Below are 14,869 nucleotides of genomic sequence, written 5' to 3'. Positions count from 1 at the left end.
TCATGTGAGTCCCAGCACTGCAGAGGGGGGTCCAGGATCTCCATCTCATCTTTCTCAGCTTTGTTCTAGAGGAGCACATGTTCCCCCACACACACAGGAAAGCCATTCATGTACCTGCAGATAGACTGCTTCACATCCGCCCAGGATCATAGAGTCCACATGCTGTGCCTTCTGTCCTCATCCCCACTGATCACCTGCGTGCTCCTCATCTCTTCCCTTCACTTTGTTTGGCTTCTTTCACTTCTCTCCATTACTTTTTCATCAATGCATTGACCGACATCCAACTTTTACAATACTGACACCTAGTGGAGAAACCGGGTATTACATAATCAATTCCTAGACTCTTTGCAACACTTGGTGTCGTAATAAAGGCTACGAGGTCATTAAATACGCAATTTAGAAATGTTATTAGTCAATGAAAACATAACTAAGCAGTGAATAAGTGAAGCTGTATTTATATGTTCCTGAATGTGATGTCTGGGATATTGTGCAAGGAAGAGATCAAGCTAAAATGAATGCATTAGCAAGTGTATATATTACAGTCCCCTTGTATGTTATTTCTGAGGCTACGTTTATAACTTATTTTTTTTTCATACATAATCATTACAGTTCGACTTTAATTTCTTTTAAACATAATACAACATACATGCCGGGCCGGCCAAGACATTGGGGGTTGATTTATCAAAACCTGTGCAGAGGAAGAGTGGTGCAGTTGCCCATAGCAACCAATCAGATCGCTTCTTTCATTTTCCACAGGCCTCTTTAGAGGCCTGTGGAAAATGAAAGAAGCAATCTGATTGGTTGCTATGGGCAACTGCACCACTCTTCCTCTGCATAGGTTTTGATAAATCTACCCAATTGTGCTGCCTGGCTCCAAGAGTGAAATGATTGAAGTCAATGGGGCTTGAATATTGGCAGAATTCTGTGTTTAAAGAAATAGAAATTCCGCCAAAATTCTGCTGTGTGAACTAAGCCTTTGGCTCATAAAATGGTGAGTGAACTTCACCCAAAATTTTAATGGTTTAAAAATGTAAGGCTTATTTTGCTACTACAATAAATACAAGCGTAAGGCTAGAATTCCACTGAGGTTTTTTTTTGGGGCTTAAAAATGCCAGAAAAACTGTTTTTACCTGCGTTTGGCGTTTTTCTTGCGTTTTTACCTTTGTGTGGAATTTGCCTTTTTTGGCCCCTTTGGCGTTCTTTGTACAAAATTAGTTGGGTACCAAAAATATAAAAAATATAAAAAGGATGCAGTAGGGATGTAAAAAAACGTATTTAACTAAACGTTTTTTTTATAACAAAATGTTAATAAACTTTTTATAAAGTGTGTGTGTTTTACAATTTTTTTTCTTTAAAAAAAAAAAAATGTTTTATGTAGTACTACTACTCCCAGCATGGAACACACTGTTCCATTATGGGAGTAGTAGTACCTGTACTAATAGACATATCACCCAGGGTGTCAGTCCATAATATAGCAGAGATGTGGCTCTATACAGCGCTCACATCTCTGCTCTGTACTCCGGCCAGTGATGTGAATAGAACATCATTCATTCATATTTTCCGACCAGAGTGGGGATTGGCCGGATGGTTGCAGCCAATCACCGCTCTCAGAGGGAAATATGAATGAGTGTGTGGCCGGCCGGAGTATAGTGCAGAGATGCGGAGCGCTGTATACAGCCGCTCCATCTCTGCAATAGACAATAGAGTGTAATTTCTGAAACCCGCTGCGATCTGTCTATCAATGCAGGTACTACAGCTCCCAGCATGGAGCAGAGTGTGCTCCATGTTGGGAGTAGTAGTACCTGCAGTTAAGAACAGATCACAGCGGGTATCACTCCTGACACCGCTGTGATCCTCCTGTATAATGTATACATGCGGCCGCTCTTCTATGGTCCCCTGCACTGCCGTATATATACACATATTCATATTTCCCACAGAGTTGTGATTGGCTGGAACCATCTGGCCAATCACAGCTCTCTGTGGAAAATATGAATAGGTGTATATATACAGCAGTGCAGGGGACCATAGAAGAGCAACCAGCTGCATCTATAAATTATACAGAAGGATCTCAACAGGCGATCTGTCAATTAGTACAGGTACTACTACTCCCATCATGGAACAGTGTGTTCCATGCTGGGAGTAGTAGTACTACCTAAAAACTCACTACATTTTTATTATTGTCGGCTACATTTTTAGTGGTTTACCCGCCCACATAAATTGATCCCTGTTTAAAAATTAATAAACATTTTGTAATACAATTTTTTCCATCACTACTGTATCTTTTTTATTATTTTTTTTAATGGTACCCTACGAAATTTTAATAAAAAGGGTATCTCCATCACTTTTTTGGATCGCAACCTCTGAGCCCAAAAGGATTAAAACTAAAAACTGAAAAACGCCAAGTGGATCTGGCATTTTGCAGTTTACTATTGACTTGCAGCTAACATCTGGACACTGAAAAAACGCTGTGCAGGAAAATTGGAGTTTTTTTACGGCGTTTTTGCAAAAAAAAAAAAAAACCTCAGTGGAATTCCAGCCTCATATTGAGCCTTAAAGGGGGTACTCCACTGGAAAACTTTTTCTTTTAATCAACTGGTGCCAGAAAGTTAAACAGATTTGTAAATGAAGGTTTTTTTTGTCTAGACCTCAGGAGAATAAATGCTATAATTAATGCAGTAATAAAAGATCGTGCTTCAATTATAATTAACTAAAATGTATTTTATAAAAAATTTGGATATATATATATATGTATACATCCTACATATATATATGTTTATCCTACATATATATATATCAGAATTTTTTATAAAATACATTTTAGTTAATTATAATTGAAGCACGATCTTTTATTACTGCATTAATTATAGCATTTATTCTCCTGGAGGTCTGGACAAAAAAAAAACTTCTTTTTTCTACATTTGTATATTGCAGCTTGGGTATAGCTGCTTGTCCATTTGACCTCGGGGAATATTTAATTGTGAGCTGCACATAACCTTCCTTTTTCTTTTAGATTTGTAAATGACTTCTATATAAAAATCTTAACCCTTCCAGTACTTATCAGCCGCTGTATGCTCCATAGGAAGTAATTTTCTTTTTCAATTTCCTTTCTATCTGACCACAGTGCTCTATGCTGACACCTCTGTCCATTTTAGGAACTGTCCAGAGCAAGAGGAAATCCCCATAGAAAACGTATCCTGCTCTGGACAGTTCAAGACATGGACAGAGATGTCAGCAGAGAGCACAGTGGTCAGACAGAAAGGAAGTTCAAAAAGAAATGAACCTCTTCTGTAGTATACCTATACCACTTGTGTAGTCCCTCCAAGGCATCCCCTCCCCCCTTTTACTATGTCATTCTGGGGAGCATTGGAAAACCTTGTGGAAGCCTACAGGTTTACTTCCTCCCAGCAACATTTCTGCTAACTCTGGGCCACTACAGAACCAAAACTCAATTTTTTCTCTTTGGCCTCAGTCTCTAACTGGAATATCTCATCTATTCTGGGACTTTGTTGCACAACACTTCCTAGGTTCTCCATGTCTATTAACCTCTGTTTCTAGCCCACACTCATGGTGGCTGTACTTTGGCCCGCTTGCTCTGCACACACTCACAGCCATTCCTTATGGCATTAAACATGGCATACCACATACTCCATTCTGGCATCAAACTCTTTTATGACATCTTTCCGGCACACAACAACACTTCAGCATTGGGCTCTGCATTAGCTCATGGTGATACTGGCCACTTCTCCTCCTGAAAGCTGATGGCCAGTAAAACTGGCAGGGTCTGATGGTGTACAACAGCACCCCAGAAATTAGTTTCACCAAGAAAGCAGCATTCAATACTGTGTGGCATTTGTGTAATGGCTGCAAAGAAGGACACAACAAATGGGAGGACTAAAACTTAAAGGGGAACACACAATTAAAGGGGAACTCCAGTGGAAAACTTTTAGTTTGTTTAATGAACTGATGCCAGAAAGTTAACCAGATTTTTAAATTACTTCTATTAAAAACTTTATCCTTCCAGTACTTATTAGCAGCTGTATGCTACAGAGGAAATTCTTTGCTTTTTGAATGTCTTTTTTGTCTTGACCACAGTGCTCTCTGCCGATACCTCTGCTTGTGTCAGGAACTGTCCAGAGTAGCATAGGTTTGCTATGAGGATTTTCTCCTGCTCTGGACAGTTCCTGATACGGGCATCAGGTGTCAGCAGAGAGCACTGTGGACAAAAAAGAAATTAAAAAATAAAAGAATTTCCTCTGTAGCATACAGCTGCTAATAAGTACTGGAATTGTAAAGATTTTTTAACCTCTTAAGGACGCAGGGCGTATGGATATGCCCTGCATTCCGAGTCCTTAAGGACGCAGGGCATATCCATACACCCGTTTGAATTCCAGTCCCCACCGCTAGCCGGTTGGGGACCGGAGCCGGATGCCTGCTGAAATCGTTCAGCAGGCATCCCGGCATATCGCCCAGGGGGGTCATTATGCCCCCCCATGTCGGCGATGGCAATTCAGTCCAGCGATCTGTGGCGATTCCGGGTCAATCGGGTCTCCAGTGACCCGGTGACCCGGAATTACTGGCTGATCGGGGCCGTCTCTGACGGCCCCGAACAGCCAGAGCCAGCAGGGGTGAGGTGGCACTGGTGCCACCTCACGATCGCCCTGATTCGTCGGCCGGATTACCGGCCGACCAATCAGGGCGCCTGCTGCGGGTGTCAGTCCCGCATCCGCTCCGCCCCTCTTCCGGAGGAAGTGAGCGGGTGCGGGAAGAAGACCCCGGGTGCTGGGGACCCCGATCCCCGATGTCCCTGTTGGGATCGGGGCCCCAGGAGCGGCGGAGGCGGGACTGTCCTGCGACGGAGCAGCAGCAGGAGGTGAGTGACAGCCTCCTGCTGTTGCTTGCCAACAACTCCCAGCATGCAAAAAGGGCATGCTGGGAGCTGTAGTTATGCAACAGCAGGAGGCAGACCACCACAACTCCCAGCATTCCCTTATGGGCATGCTGGGACTTATGGTTTTGCAACAGCTGGAGGCACATTTTTTCTATGGAAAAGTGTACCTTCAGCTGTTGTATAATTACAACTCCCAGCTTGCACAAACAGCTAAAGTGCATGCTGGGAGTTGTAGTGGTGCATCTGCTGGTTGCATAACTACAACTCCCAGCATGCCCATTGGCTGTCGGTGACTGCTGAGAGTTGTAGTTTTGCAACAGCTGAAGGCACACTGGTTGTGAAACTCATTTTTTTTTTTACCTAACTCAGTGTTTCACGACCGGTGTGCCTCCAGCTGTTGCAAACTACAACTCCCAGCAGTCACCTTACACCATGCACCGTACATGCTGGGAGTTGTAGTTTTGCAACAGCTGGAGGCACACTGATTTTGAAACACTGAGTAAGGTCACAAACTCAGTGATACATAACCAGTGTGCCTACAGCTGTTGCAAAACTAAAACTCTCAGCATGTACAGTCTGTCAGCGCATGCTGGAGTTGTAGTTTTGCAACAGCTGGATGTCCCCCCCCCCCCCCCCATGTGAATGTACAGGGTACACTCACATGGGCGGAGGATTACAGTAAGTATCGGGCTGCAAGTTTGAGCTGCGGCAAATTTCCTGCCGCAGCTCAAACTGCCAGCGAGAAACTACTGTGAACCCCCGCCCGTGTTACTGTACCCTAAAAACACTAGATTACACTAACACAAAATAAAATAAAAAGTAAAAAACACTACATATACACATACCCCTACACAGCCCCCCTCCCCAATAAAAATGAAAAACGTCTGGTACGCCACGGTTTCCAAAACGGAGCCTCCAGCTGTTGCAAAACAACTACTCCCAGTATTACCAGACAGCCACTGACTGTCCAGGCATGCTGGGAGTTTTACAACAGCTGGAGGCAACCTGTTTGGGAATCACTGGAGTAGAATTCCCCTATGTCCACCCCTATGCAATCCCTAATTTAGGCCTCAAATGCGCATGGCGCTCTCACTTTGGAGCCCTTTCGTATTTCAAGGGAAAAGTTTAGGGTCACATATGGGGTATCGCCGTACTCGGGAGAAATTGTGTTACAAATTTTGGGGGGTATTTTCTGCTTTTACCCTTTTTAAAAATTTAAAATTTTGGGAAAAGAAGCATTTTAGGGAAAAATATATATATTTTTTTTACATATGCAAAAGTCGTGAAACGCCTGTGGGGTATTAAGGTTCACTTAACCCCTTGTTACGTTCTCCGAAGGGTCTAGTTTCCAAAATGGTATGCCATGTGTTTTTTTTTTGCTGTCCTGGCACCATAGGGGCTTCCTAAATGCGGCATGCCCCCAGAGTAAAATTTGCTTTCAAAAAGCCAAATGTGACTCCTTCTCTTCTGAGACCTGTAGTGCGCCAGTAGAGCACTTTTCACCCCCATATGGGGTGTTTTCTGAATCGGGAGAAATTGGGCTTCAAATTTTGTGGGGTATTTTCTGCTTTAACCCTTTGTAAAAATGTACATTTTTTGGGAAAGCAAGCATTTTAGGTAAAATTTTTTTTTTACATATGCAAAAGTTGTGAAAACCCTGTGGGGTATTAAGGTTCACATTACCCCTTGTTACGTTCCCCGAGGGGTCTAGTTTCCAAAATGGTATGCCATGTGTTTTTTTTTTTTTTTTGCTGTCCTGGCACCATAGGGGCTTCCTAAATGCGGCATGCCCCCAGAGCAAAATTTCCTTCAAAAAAGCCAAATGTGACTCCTTCTCTTCTGAGACCTGTAGTGCGCCAGCAGAGCACTTTTCACCCCCATATGGGGTGTTTTCTGAATCGGAAGAAATTGAGCTTCTAATTTTGGGGGGTATTTTCTGCTATTACCCTTTTTAAAAATGTAAAACTTTTGGGAAACCAAGCATTTTAGGTAAAAATTATTATTTTTTTTTTACATATGCAAAAGTCGTGAATCACCTTTGGGGTATTAAGGTTCACTTTACCCCTTGTTATGTTCCCCAAGGGGGCTAGTTTCCAAAATGGTATGCCATGTAATTTTTTTTTTGCTGTTCTGGCACCATAGGGGCTTCCTAAAGGTGAAATGCCCCCCAAAAACCATTTGTCGCTCCTTCCCTTCTGAGCCCTCTACTGCGCCCGCCGAACAATTAACGTAGACATATGAGGTATGTGCTTACTCGAGAAAAATTGGGTTTCAAATACAAGTAAAAATTTTCTCCTTTTTACCACTTGCAAAAATTCAGAAATTGGGTCTACAAGAACATGCGAGTGTAAAAAATGAAGATTGTGTATTTTCTCCTTCACTTTGCTGCTATTCCTGTGAAACCCCTAAAGGGTTAAAACGCTTACTGAATGTCATTTTGAATACTTTGGGTGTTGCAGTTTTTATAATGTGGTAATTTATGGGGTATTTCTAATATGAAGACCCTTCAAATCCACTTCAAACCTGAACTGGTCCCTGAAAAAAAGCGAGTTTCAAAATTTTGTGAAAAATTGGAAAATTGATGCGGAACTTTGAAGCCCTCTGGTGTCTTCGAAAAGTAAAAACACCTCAATTTTATGATGCAAACATAAAGTAGATGTTACGCCGAGCGCTCCGGGTCCCCGCTCCTCCCCGGAGCGCTCGCCACATCCTCGCTACTGCAGCGCCCCGGTCAGATCCACTGACCGGGTGCGCTGCGATACCGCCTCCAGCCGGGATGCGATTCGCGATGCGGGTGGCGCCCGCTCGCGATGCGCACCCCGGCTCCCGTACCTGACTCGCTCTCCGTCGGTCCTGTCCCGGCGCGCGCGGCCCCGCTCCCTAGGGCGCGCGCGCGCCGGGTCTCTGCGATTTAAAGGGCCACTGCGCCACTGATTGGCGCAGTGGTTCTAATTAGTGTATTCACATGTGCACTTCCTATATAACCTCACTTCCCCTTCCCTTCCTTGCCGGATCTTGTTGCCATCGTGCCAGTGAAAGCGTTTCCCAGTGTGTTCCTAGCCTGTGTTCCAGACCTCCTGCCGTTGCCCCTGACTACGATCCTTGCTGCCTGCCCCGACCTTCTGCTACGTCCGACCTTGCTCTTGTCTACTCCCTTGTACCGCGCCTATCTTCAGCAGTCAGAGAGGTCGAGCCGTTGCTAGTGGATACGACCTGGTTGCTACCGCCGCTGCAAGACCATCCCGCTTTGCGGCGGGCTCTGGTGAAAACCAGTAGCAGCTTAGAACCGGTCCACTAGCACGGTCCGCGCCAATCCCTCTCTGGCACAGAGGATCCACCTCCTGCCAGCCGAGCCGTGACAGTAGATCCGGCCATGGATCCCGCTGAAGTTCCACTGCCAGTTGTCGCCGACCTCACCACTGTGGTCGCCCAGCAGTCGCAACAGATAGCGCAACAAGGCCACCAGCTGTCTCAACTGACCGTGATGCTACAGCAGCTACTACCACAGCTTCAGCAATCATCTCCTCCGCCAGCTCCTGCACCTCCTCCGCAGCGAGTGGCCGCTTCCGGCCTACGACTTTCCTTGCCGGACAAATTTGATGGGGACTCTAACTTTTGCCGTGGCTTTCTTTCACAATGTTCCCTGCACTTGGAGATGATGTCTGACCAGTTTCCTACTGAAAGGTCTAAGGTGGCTTTCGTAGTCAGCCTTCTGTCTGGGAAAGCTCTGTCATGGGCCACACCGCTCTGGGACCGCAATGACGCCGTCACTGCCTCTGTACACTCCTTCTTCTCGGAAATTCGAAGTGTCTTTGAGGAACCTGCCCGAGCCTCTTCTGCTGAGACTGCCCTGCTGAACCTGGTCCAGGGTAATTCTTCCGTTGGCGAGTACGCCATCCAATTCCGTACTCTTGCTTCCGAATTATCCTGGAATAATGAGGCCCTCTGCGCGACCTTTAAAAAAGGCCTATCCAGCAACATTAAAGATGTTCTGGCCGCACGAGAAATTCCTGCTAACCTGCATGAACTCATTCATCTTGCCACTCGCATTGACATGCGTTTTTCCGAAAGGCGTCAGGAGCTCCGCCAGGATATGGACTTTGTTCGCACGAGGCGTTTTTTCTCCCCGACTCCTCTCTCCTCTGGTCCTCTGCAATCCGTTCCTGTGCCTCCCGCCGTGGAGGCTATGCAAGTTGACCGGTCTCGCTTGACACCTCAAGAGAGGACACGACGCCGCATGGAGAATCTTTGCCTGTACTGTGGCGGTACCGAACACTTCCTGAAGGATTGTCCTATCCGTCCTCCCCGCCTGGAAAGACGTACGCTGACTCCGCACAAAGGTGAGACAGTTCTTGATGTCAACTCTGCTTCTCCACGCCTTACTGTGCCTGTGCGGATATCTGCCTCTACCTTCTCCTTCTCTACTAAGGCCTTCTTGGATTCCGGATCTGCAGGAAATTTTATTTTGGCCTCTCTCATCAACAGGTTCAACATCCCAGTGACCAGTCTCGCCAGACCCCTCTACATCAATTGTGTTAACAATGAAAGATTGGACTGTGCCGTGCGTTACCGCACGGAACCCCTCCTAATGTGCATCGGACCTCATCACGAAAAAATTGAGTTTTTGGTCCTCTCCAATTGCACTTCCGAAATTCTCCTTGGACTACCGTGGCTTCAACGCCATTCCCCAACCCTTGATTGGTCCACAGGAGAGATCAAGAGCTGGGGTACTTCTTGTTTCAAGGACTGTCTTAAACCGGTTCCCAGTACTCCCTGCCGTGACCCTGTGGTTCCCCCTGTAACCGGTCTCCCTAAGGCTTATATGGACTATGCTGACGTATTTTGCAAAAAGCAAGCTGAGACTTTACCCCCTCACAGGCCTTTTGACTGTCCTATTGACCTCCTCCCGGGCACTACTCCACCCCGGGGCAGAATTTATCCTCTGTCCGCCCCAGAGACTCTTGCTATGTATGAATACATCCAGGAAAATTTAAAAAAGGGGTTTATCCGCAAATCCTCCTCTCCTGCCGGAGCTGGATTTTTCTTTGTGTCCAAAAAGGATGGCTCCCTACGTCCTTGCATTGATTACCGCGGACTTAATAAAATCACGGTAAAGAACCGCTACCCCCTACCTCTTATCTCTGAACTCTTTGATCGCCTTCAAGGTGCCCACATCTTTACCAAACTGGACTTAAGAGGTGCATATAATCTCATCCGCATCAGGGAGGGGGACGAATGGAAAACTGCATTTAACACCAGAGATGGACACTTTGAGTATCTGGTCATGCCCTTTGGCCTGTGCAACGCCCCTGCCGTCTTCCAAGACTTTGTTAATGAAATTTTTCGTGATCTCTTATATTCCTGTGTTGTTGTGTATCTGGACGATATTCTGATTTTTTCTGCCAACTTAGAAGAACATCGCCAGCATGTCCGCATGGTTCTTCAGAGACTTCGAGACAATCAACTTTATGCCAAAATGGAGAAATGTCTGTTTGAATGTCAATCTCTTCCTTTCCTAGGATACTTGGTCTCTGGCCAGGGACTACAAATGGACCCAGATAAACTCTCTGCCGTCTTAGATTGGCCACGCCCCTCCGGACTCCGTGCTATCCAACGTTTTTTGGGGTTCGCCAATTATTACAGACAATTCATTCCACATTTTTCCACTATTGTGGCTCCTATCGTGGATTTAACCAAGAGGAATGCCAATCCTAAGTCCTGGTCTCCCCAAGCGGAAGACGCATTTAAACGGCTCAAGTCTGCCTTTTCTTCTGCTCCCGTGCTCTCCAGACCTGACCCATCTAAACCCTTCCTATTGGAGGTTGATGCCTCCTCAGTGGGAGCTGGAGCGGTCCTTCTACAAAAAAATTCTTCTGGGCATGCTGTTACTTGTGGGTTTTTTTCTAGGACCTTCTCTCCGGCGGAGAGGAACTACTCCATCGGGGATCGAGAACTACTGGCCATTAAATTGGCACTTGAGGAATGGAGGCATCTGCTGGAGGGATCAAAATTTCCAGTTATCATTTACACCGATCACAAGAATCTCTCCTATCTCCAGTCTGCCCAACGGCTGAATCCTCGCCAGGCCAGGTGGTCTTTGTTCTTTGCCCGTTTTAACTTTGAAATTCATTTTCGCCCTGCCGACAAAAACATTAGGGCCGATGCTCTCTCTCGTTCCTCTGATGCTTCGGAAGTAGAGGTCTCTCCGCAACACATCATTCCTCCTGACTGTCTGATCTCCACTTCTCCAGCCTCCATCAGGCAAACTCCTCCAGGGAAGACCTTCGTTTCTCCACGCCAACGTCTCGGGATTCTCAAATGGGGTCACTCCTCCCACCTCGCTGGCCATGCGGGCATCAAAAAGTCTTTGCAACTCATCTCTCGCTTCTATTGGTGGCCGACTCTGGAGACGGATGTTGTTGATTTTGTGCGGGCCTGTACTGTCTGTGCCCGGGATAAGACTCCTCGCCAGAAGCCTGCTGGTCTCCTTCATCCTCTGCCTGTCCCCGAACAGCCTTGGTCTCTGATTGGTATGGACTTTATTACAGACTTACCCCCATCCCGTGGCAACACTGTTGTTTGGGTGGTCGTTGATCGATTTTCCAAGATGGCACATTTTATTCCTCTTCCTGGTCTTCCTTCAGCGCCTCAGTTGGCAAAACAATTTTTTGTACACATTTTTCGTCTTCACGGTTTGCCCACGCAGATCGTCTCGGATAGAGGCGTCCAATTCGTGTCAAAATTCTGGAGGGCTCTCTGTAAACAACTCAAGATTAAATTAAACTTCTCTTCTGCTTATCATCCTCAATCCAATGGGCAAGTAGAAAGAATTAACCAGGTCCTGGGTGACTATTTACGGCATTTTGTTTCCTCCCGCCAGGATGACTGGGCAGATCTTCTACCATGGGCCGAATTCTCGTACAACTTCAGAGTCTCTGAATCTTCTTCTAAATCCCCATTTTTCGTGGTGTACGGCCGTCACCCTCTTCCCCCCCTCCCTACTCCCTTGCCCTCTGGTTTGCCCGCTGTGGATGAAGTGACTCGTGATCTTTCCACCATATGGAAAGAGACCCAAAATTCTCTTTTACAGGCTTCATCTCGCATGAAAAAGTTTGCCGATAAGAAAAGAAGAGCTTCCCCCATTTTTTCTCCCGGAGACAAGGTATGGCTCTCCGCTAAATATGTCCGCTTCCGTGTCCCCAGCTACAAACTGGGACCACGCTATCTTGGTCCTTTCAAAATCTTGTGCCAAATTAATCCTGTCTCTTACAAACTTCTTCTTCCTCCTTCTCTTCGTATTCCTAATGCCTTTCATGTCTCTCTTCTTAAACCACTCATCATCAACCGTTTCTCTCCCAAACTTGTTTATCCCACTCCTGTTTCCGGTTCCTCTGACATCTTCGCCGTAAAGGAGATACTGGCCTCCAAGACGGTCAGAGGGAAAAAAAATTTTTTGATTGATTGGGAGGGCTGTGGTCCTGAAGAGAGATCCTGGAAACCTGAGGACAACATCCTTGACAAAAGTCTGGTCCTCAGGTTCTCAGGCTCTAAGAAGAGGGGGAGACCCAAGGGGGGGGGGGTACTGTAACGCCGAGCGCTCCGGGTCCCCGCTCCTCCCCGGAGCGCTCGCCACATCCTCGCTACTGCAGCGCCCCGGTCAGATCCACTGACCGGGTGCGCTGCGATACCGCCTCCAGCCGGGATGCGATTCGCGATGCGGGTGGCGCCCGCTCGCGATGCGCACCCCGGCTCCCGTACCTGACTCGCTCTCCGTCGGTCCTGTCCCGGCGCGCGCGGCCCCGCTCCCTAGGGCGCGCGCGCGCCGGGTCTCTGCGATTTAAAGGGCCACTGCGCCACTGATTGGCGCAGTGGTTCTAATTAGTGTATTCACATGTGCACTTCCTATATAACCTCACTTCCCCTTCCCTTCCTTGCCGGATCTTGTTGCCATCGTGCCAGTGAAAGCGTTTCCCAGTGTGTTCCTAGCTTGTGTTCCAGACCTCCTGCCGTTGCCCCTGACTACGATCCTTGCTGCCTGCCCCGACCTTCTGCTACGTCCGACCTTGCTCTTGTCTACTCCCTTGTACCGCGCCTATCTTCAGCAGTCAGAGAGGTCGAGCCGTTGCTAGTGGATACGACCTGGTTGCTACCGCCGCTGCAAGACCATCCCGCTTTGCGGCGGGCTCTGGTGAAAACCAGTAGCAGCTTAGAACCGGTCCACTAGCACGGTCCGCGCCAATCCCTCTCTGGCACAGAGGATCCACCTCCTGCCAGCCGAGCCGTGACAGTAGACATATTGTATATGTGAATAAAGAGAGCTTCAAAGTTAGAAAAATGCAAACTTTTCAAATTTTTCATCAAATTTTGGGATTTTTCACCAAGAAAGGATGCAAGTTACCACAAAATTTTACCACTATGTTAAAGTAGAATATGTCACGAAAAAACATTCTCGGAATCAGAATGATAACTAAAAGCATTCCAGAGTTATTAATGTTTAAAGTGACAGTGGTCAGATTTGCAAAAAATGGCCGAGTCCTTAAGGTGAAAAAGGGCTCAGTCCTTAAGGGGTTAATAGAAGTAATTTACAAATCTGTTTAACTTTCAGTTGATTTAAAAAATAAATGTTTTCCACCAGAGTACCCCTTTAATGACATGCATTTTTTTTCTCTATACATGAGGATAATGCTTGCTCTTAGGTTATTTTCACAGAATTACCATGTGGAATTTCCCATTGGAATTCTACACAAAGATTCTGCAGCAGAAGAGTCCCATTTTATTCATTAGATTCAGCTGCACTGTTAAACATCTGTCACAGAAAGAATGAACCTGCCCGTTCTTTCTGCGGACTCCGCACTGAATGCATTGCCATCTATGAGAAGGCGCATTCCCATGCGGTCCTAGCACCAGCCTGTTATGCCGACACCCACAGTCAGCAGACAGAGATTTTTTGCACGGACATTCCGACGTGTGAACATAGCCTTATTATGTTAAAAACCAGTACATTGATATAATAAACAGCAGATTAGAATAAATAGATTTAGAGGAGTAGAAAAGCAATAACTATGAAGAGGATTACATACACATTCAAATCTTACAAAACTCAGCATGTTCCCATGGACTGTGAGGCTAGGTTCACATGCCTGAATTTCTGTCCAGAATTCCGCTTGGAATGTCCACATGGAAATCAGCAGAGCCAATCAGCAGAGTCACGTCGAATTCATTCGGATTCTGCTGCGCTGTGCACATGGCGGAATTTCCGTGCCAGATGTTTAAATCTTTGTCCGGAGTCTGCACCTAATGCATAGCCGTCTATAAGTCCTAGCACCGACATGAATTTCTAAAGTAGGATTTTGCCTTTCAAAAATGAGGCACAAAGTGTCTCCTCCAATCTCTCCAGCGCTATAATGCATTCAGAAAGTATTAGCCCTTTCACTTTTTCATATTATTATGTTGTAGCTTTGTGCTAAAACTGTCAAGATTTCCTCCATTATTTGCACTCAATGGGGGGTATTTTTCAAAGGATTTATGTGTTTTTTTTTCACGTAACTTTGGCGCAATACTTTGGCGCAGTGTCTTTTTGCGCCAAAGTTTGGCGCATCTTCTCCAATTCCATTTTTACAACTTTCTCAAAATCACGCGGTCCTGTGTGTGATTCTAACTTTAGTTAGTAATTCATCATTTGCGCCAATCCTGTCTTTTTTTGGCACAAATCCCCGCCAAGAAATTTTGCACATGGAAAACACACTTAGCATTTTCAGAAAATCTAAAGGCGTCAAAATACATAAAAAAATTTTTTGGGTGAAAGCAGCGACGCCTCCAGGGGTGCTCAATACTATCCTGCGACATAGTTGTCTCTGAGGAACCTTCACCCTCCGTTGAGCCAGCATTGGACATGGCCACACAGGTTCAGGAAAGGTAAGCACTAAAGCAGTGGTCTCCAACCTGCGGACCTCCAGATGTTGCAAAACTACAACTCCCAGC

General features: G+C 46.1%; 1 protein-coding gene across 4 annotated transcripts in view; it reads right to left on the bottom strand.

Moving 5' to 3' along the window:
* Nucleotides 1-753, bottom strand: part of GDPD2 (glycerophosphodiester phosphodiesterase domain containing 2) — a 182,164-nt gene extending 181,411 nt beyond the window's left edge. For all 4 annotated transcript variants that reach the window (XM_056537825.1, XM_056537827.1, XM_056537829.1 and 1 more), the window contains exons 1-2: nucleotides 647-753; nucleotides 115-302 (exon numbers count right to left, since the gene is read on the bottom strand). In XM_056537825.1, coding sequence (XP_056393800.1) covers nucleotides 115-150 — 36 coding nt within the window. In that variant the 5' untranslated portion in view covers nucleotides 151-302; nucleotides 647-753. The remainder of the gene's footprint in view (nucleotides 1-114; nucleotides 303-646) is intronic.
* Between the last annotated feature and the right edge of the window lie 14,116 nt (nucleotides 754-14,869).

Source organism: Hyla sarda, chromosome 9 (genome assembly GCF_029499605.1).
Source record: "Hyla sarda isolate aHylSar1 chromosome 9, aHylSar1.hap1, whole genome shotgun sequence".
Taxonomy (NCBI): domain Eukaryota; kingdom Metazoa; phylum Chordata; class Amphibia; order Anura; family Hylidae; genus Hyla; species Hyla sarda.
This window is presented reverse-complemented; position numbering and strand designations above follow the sequence as displayed.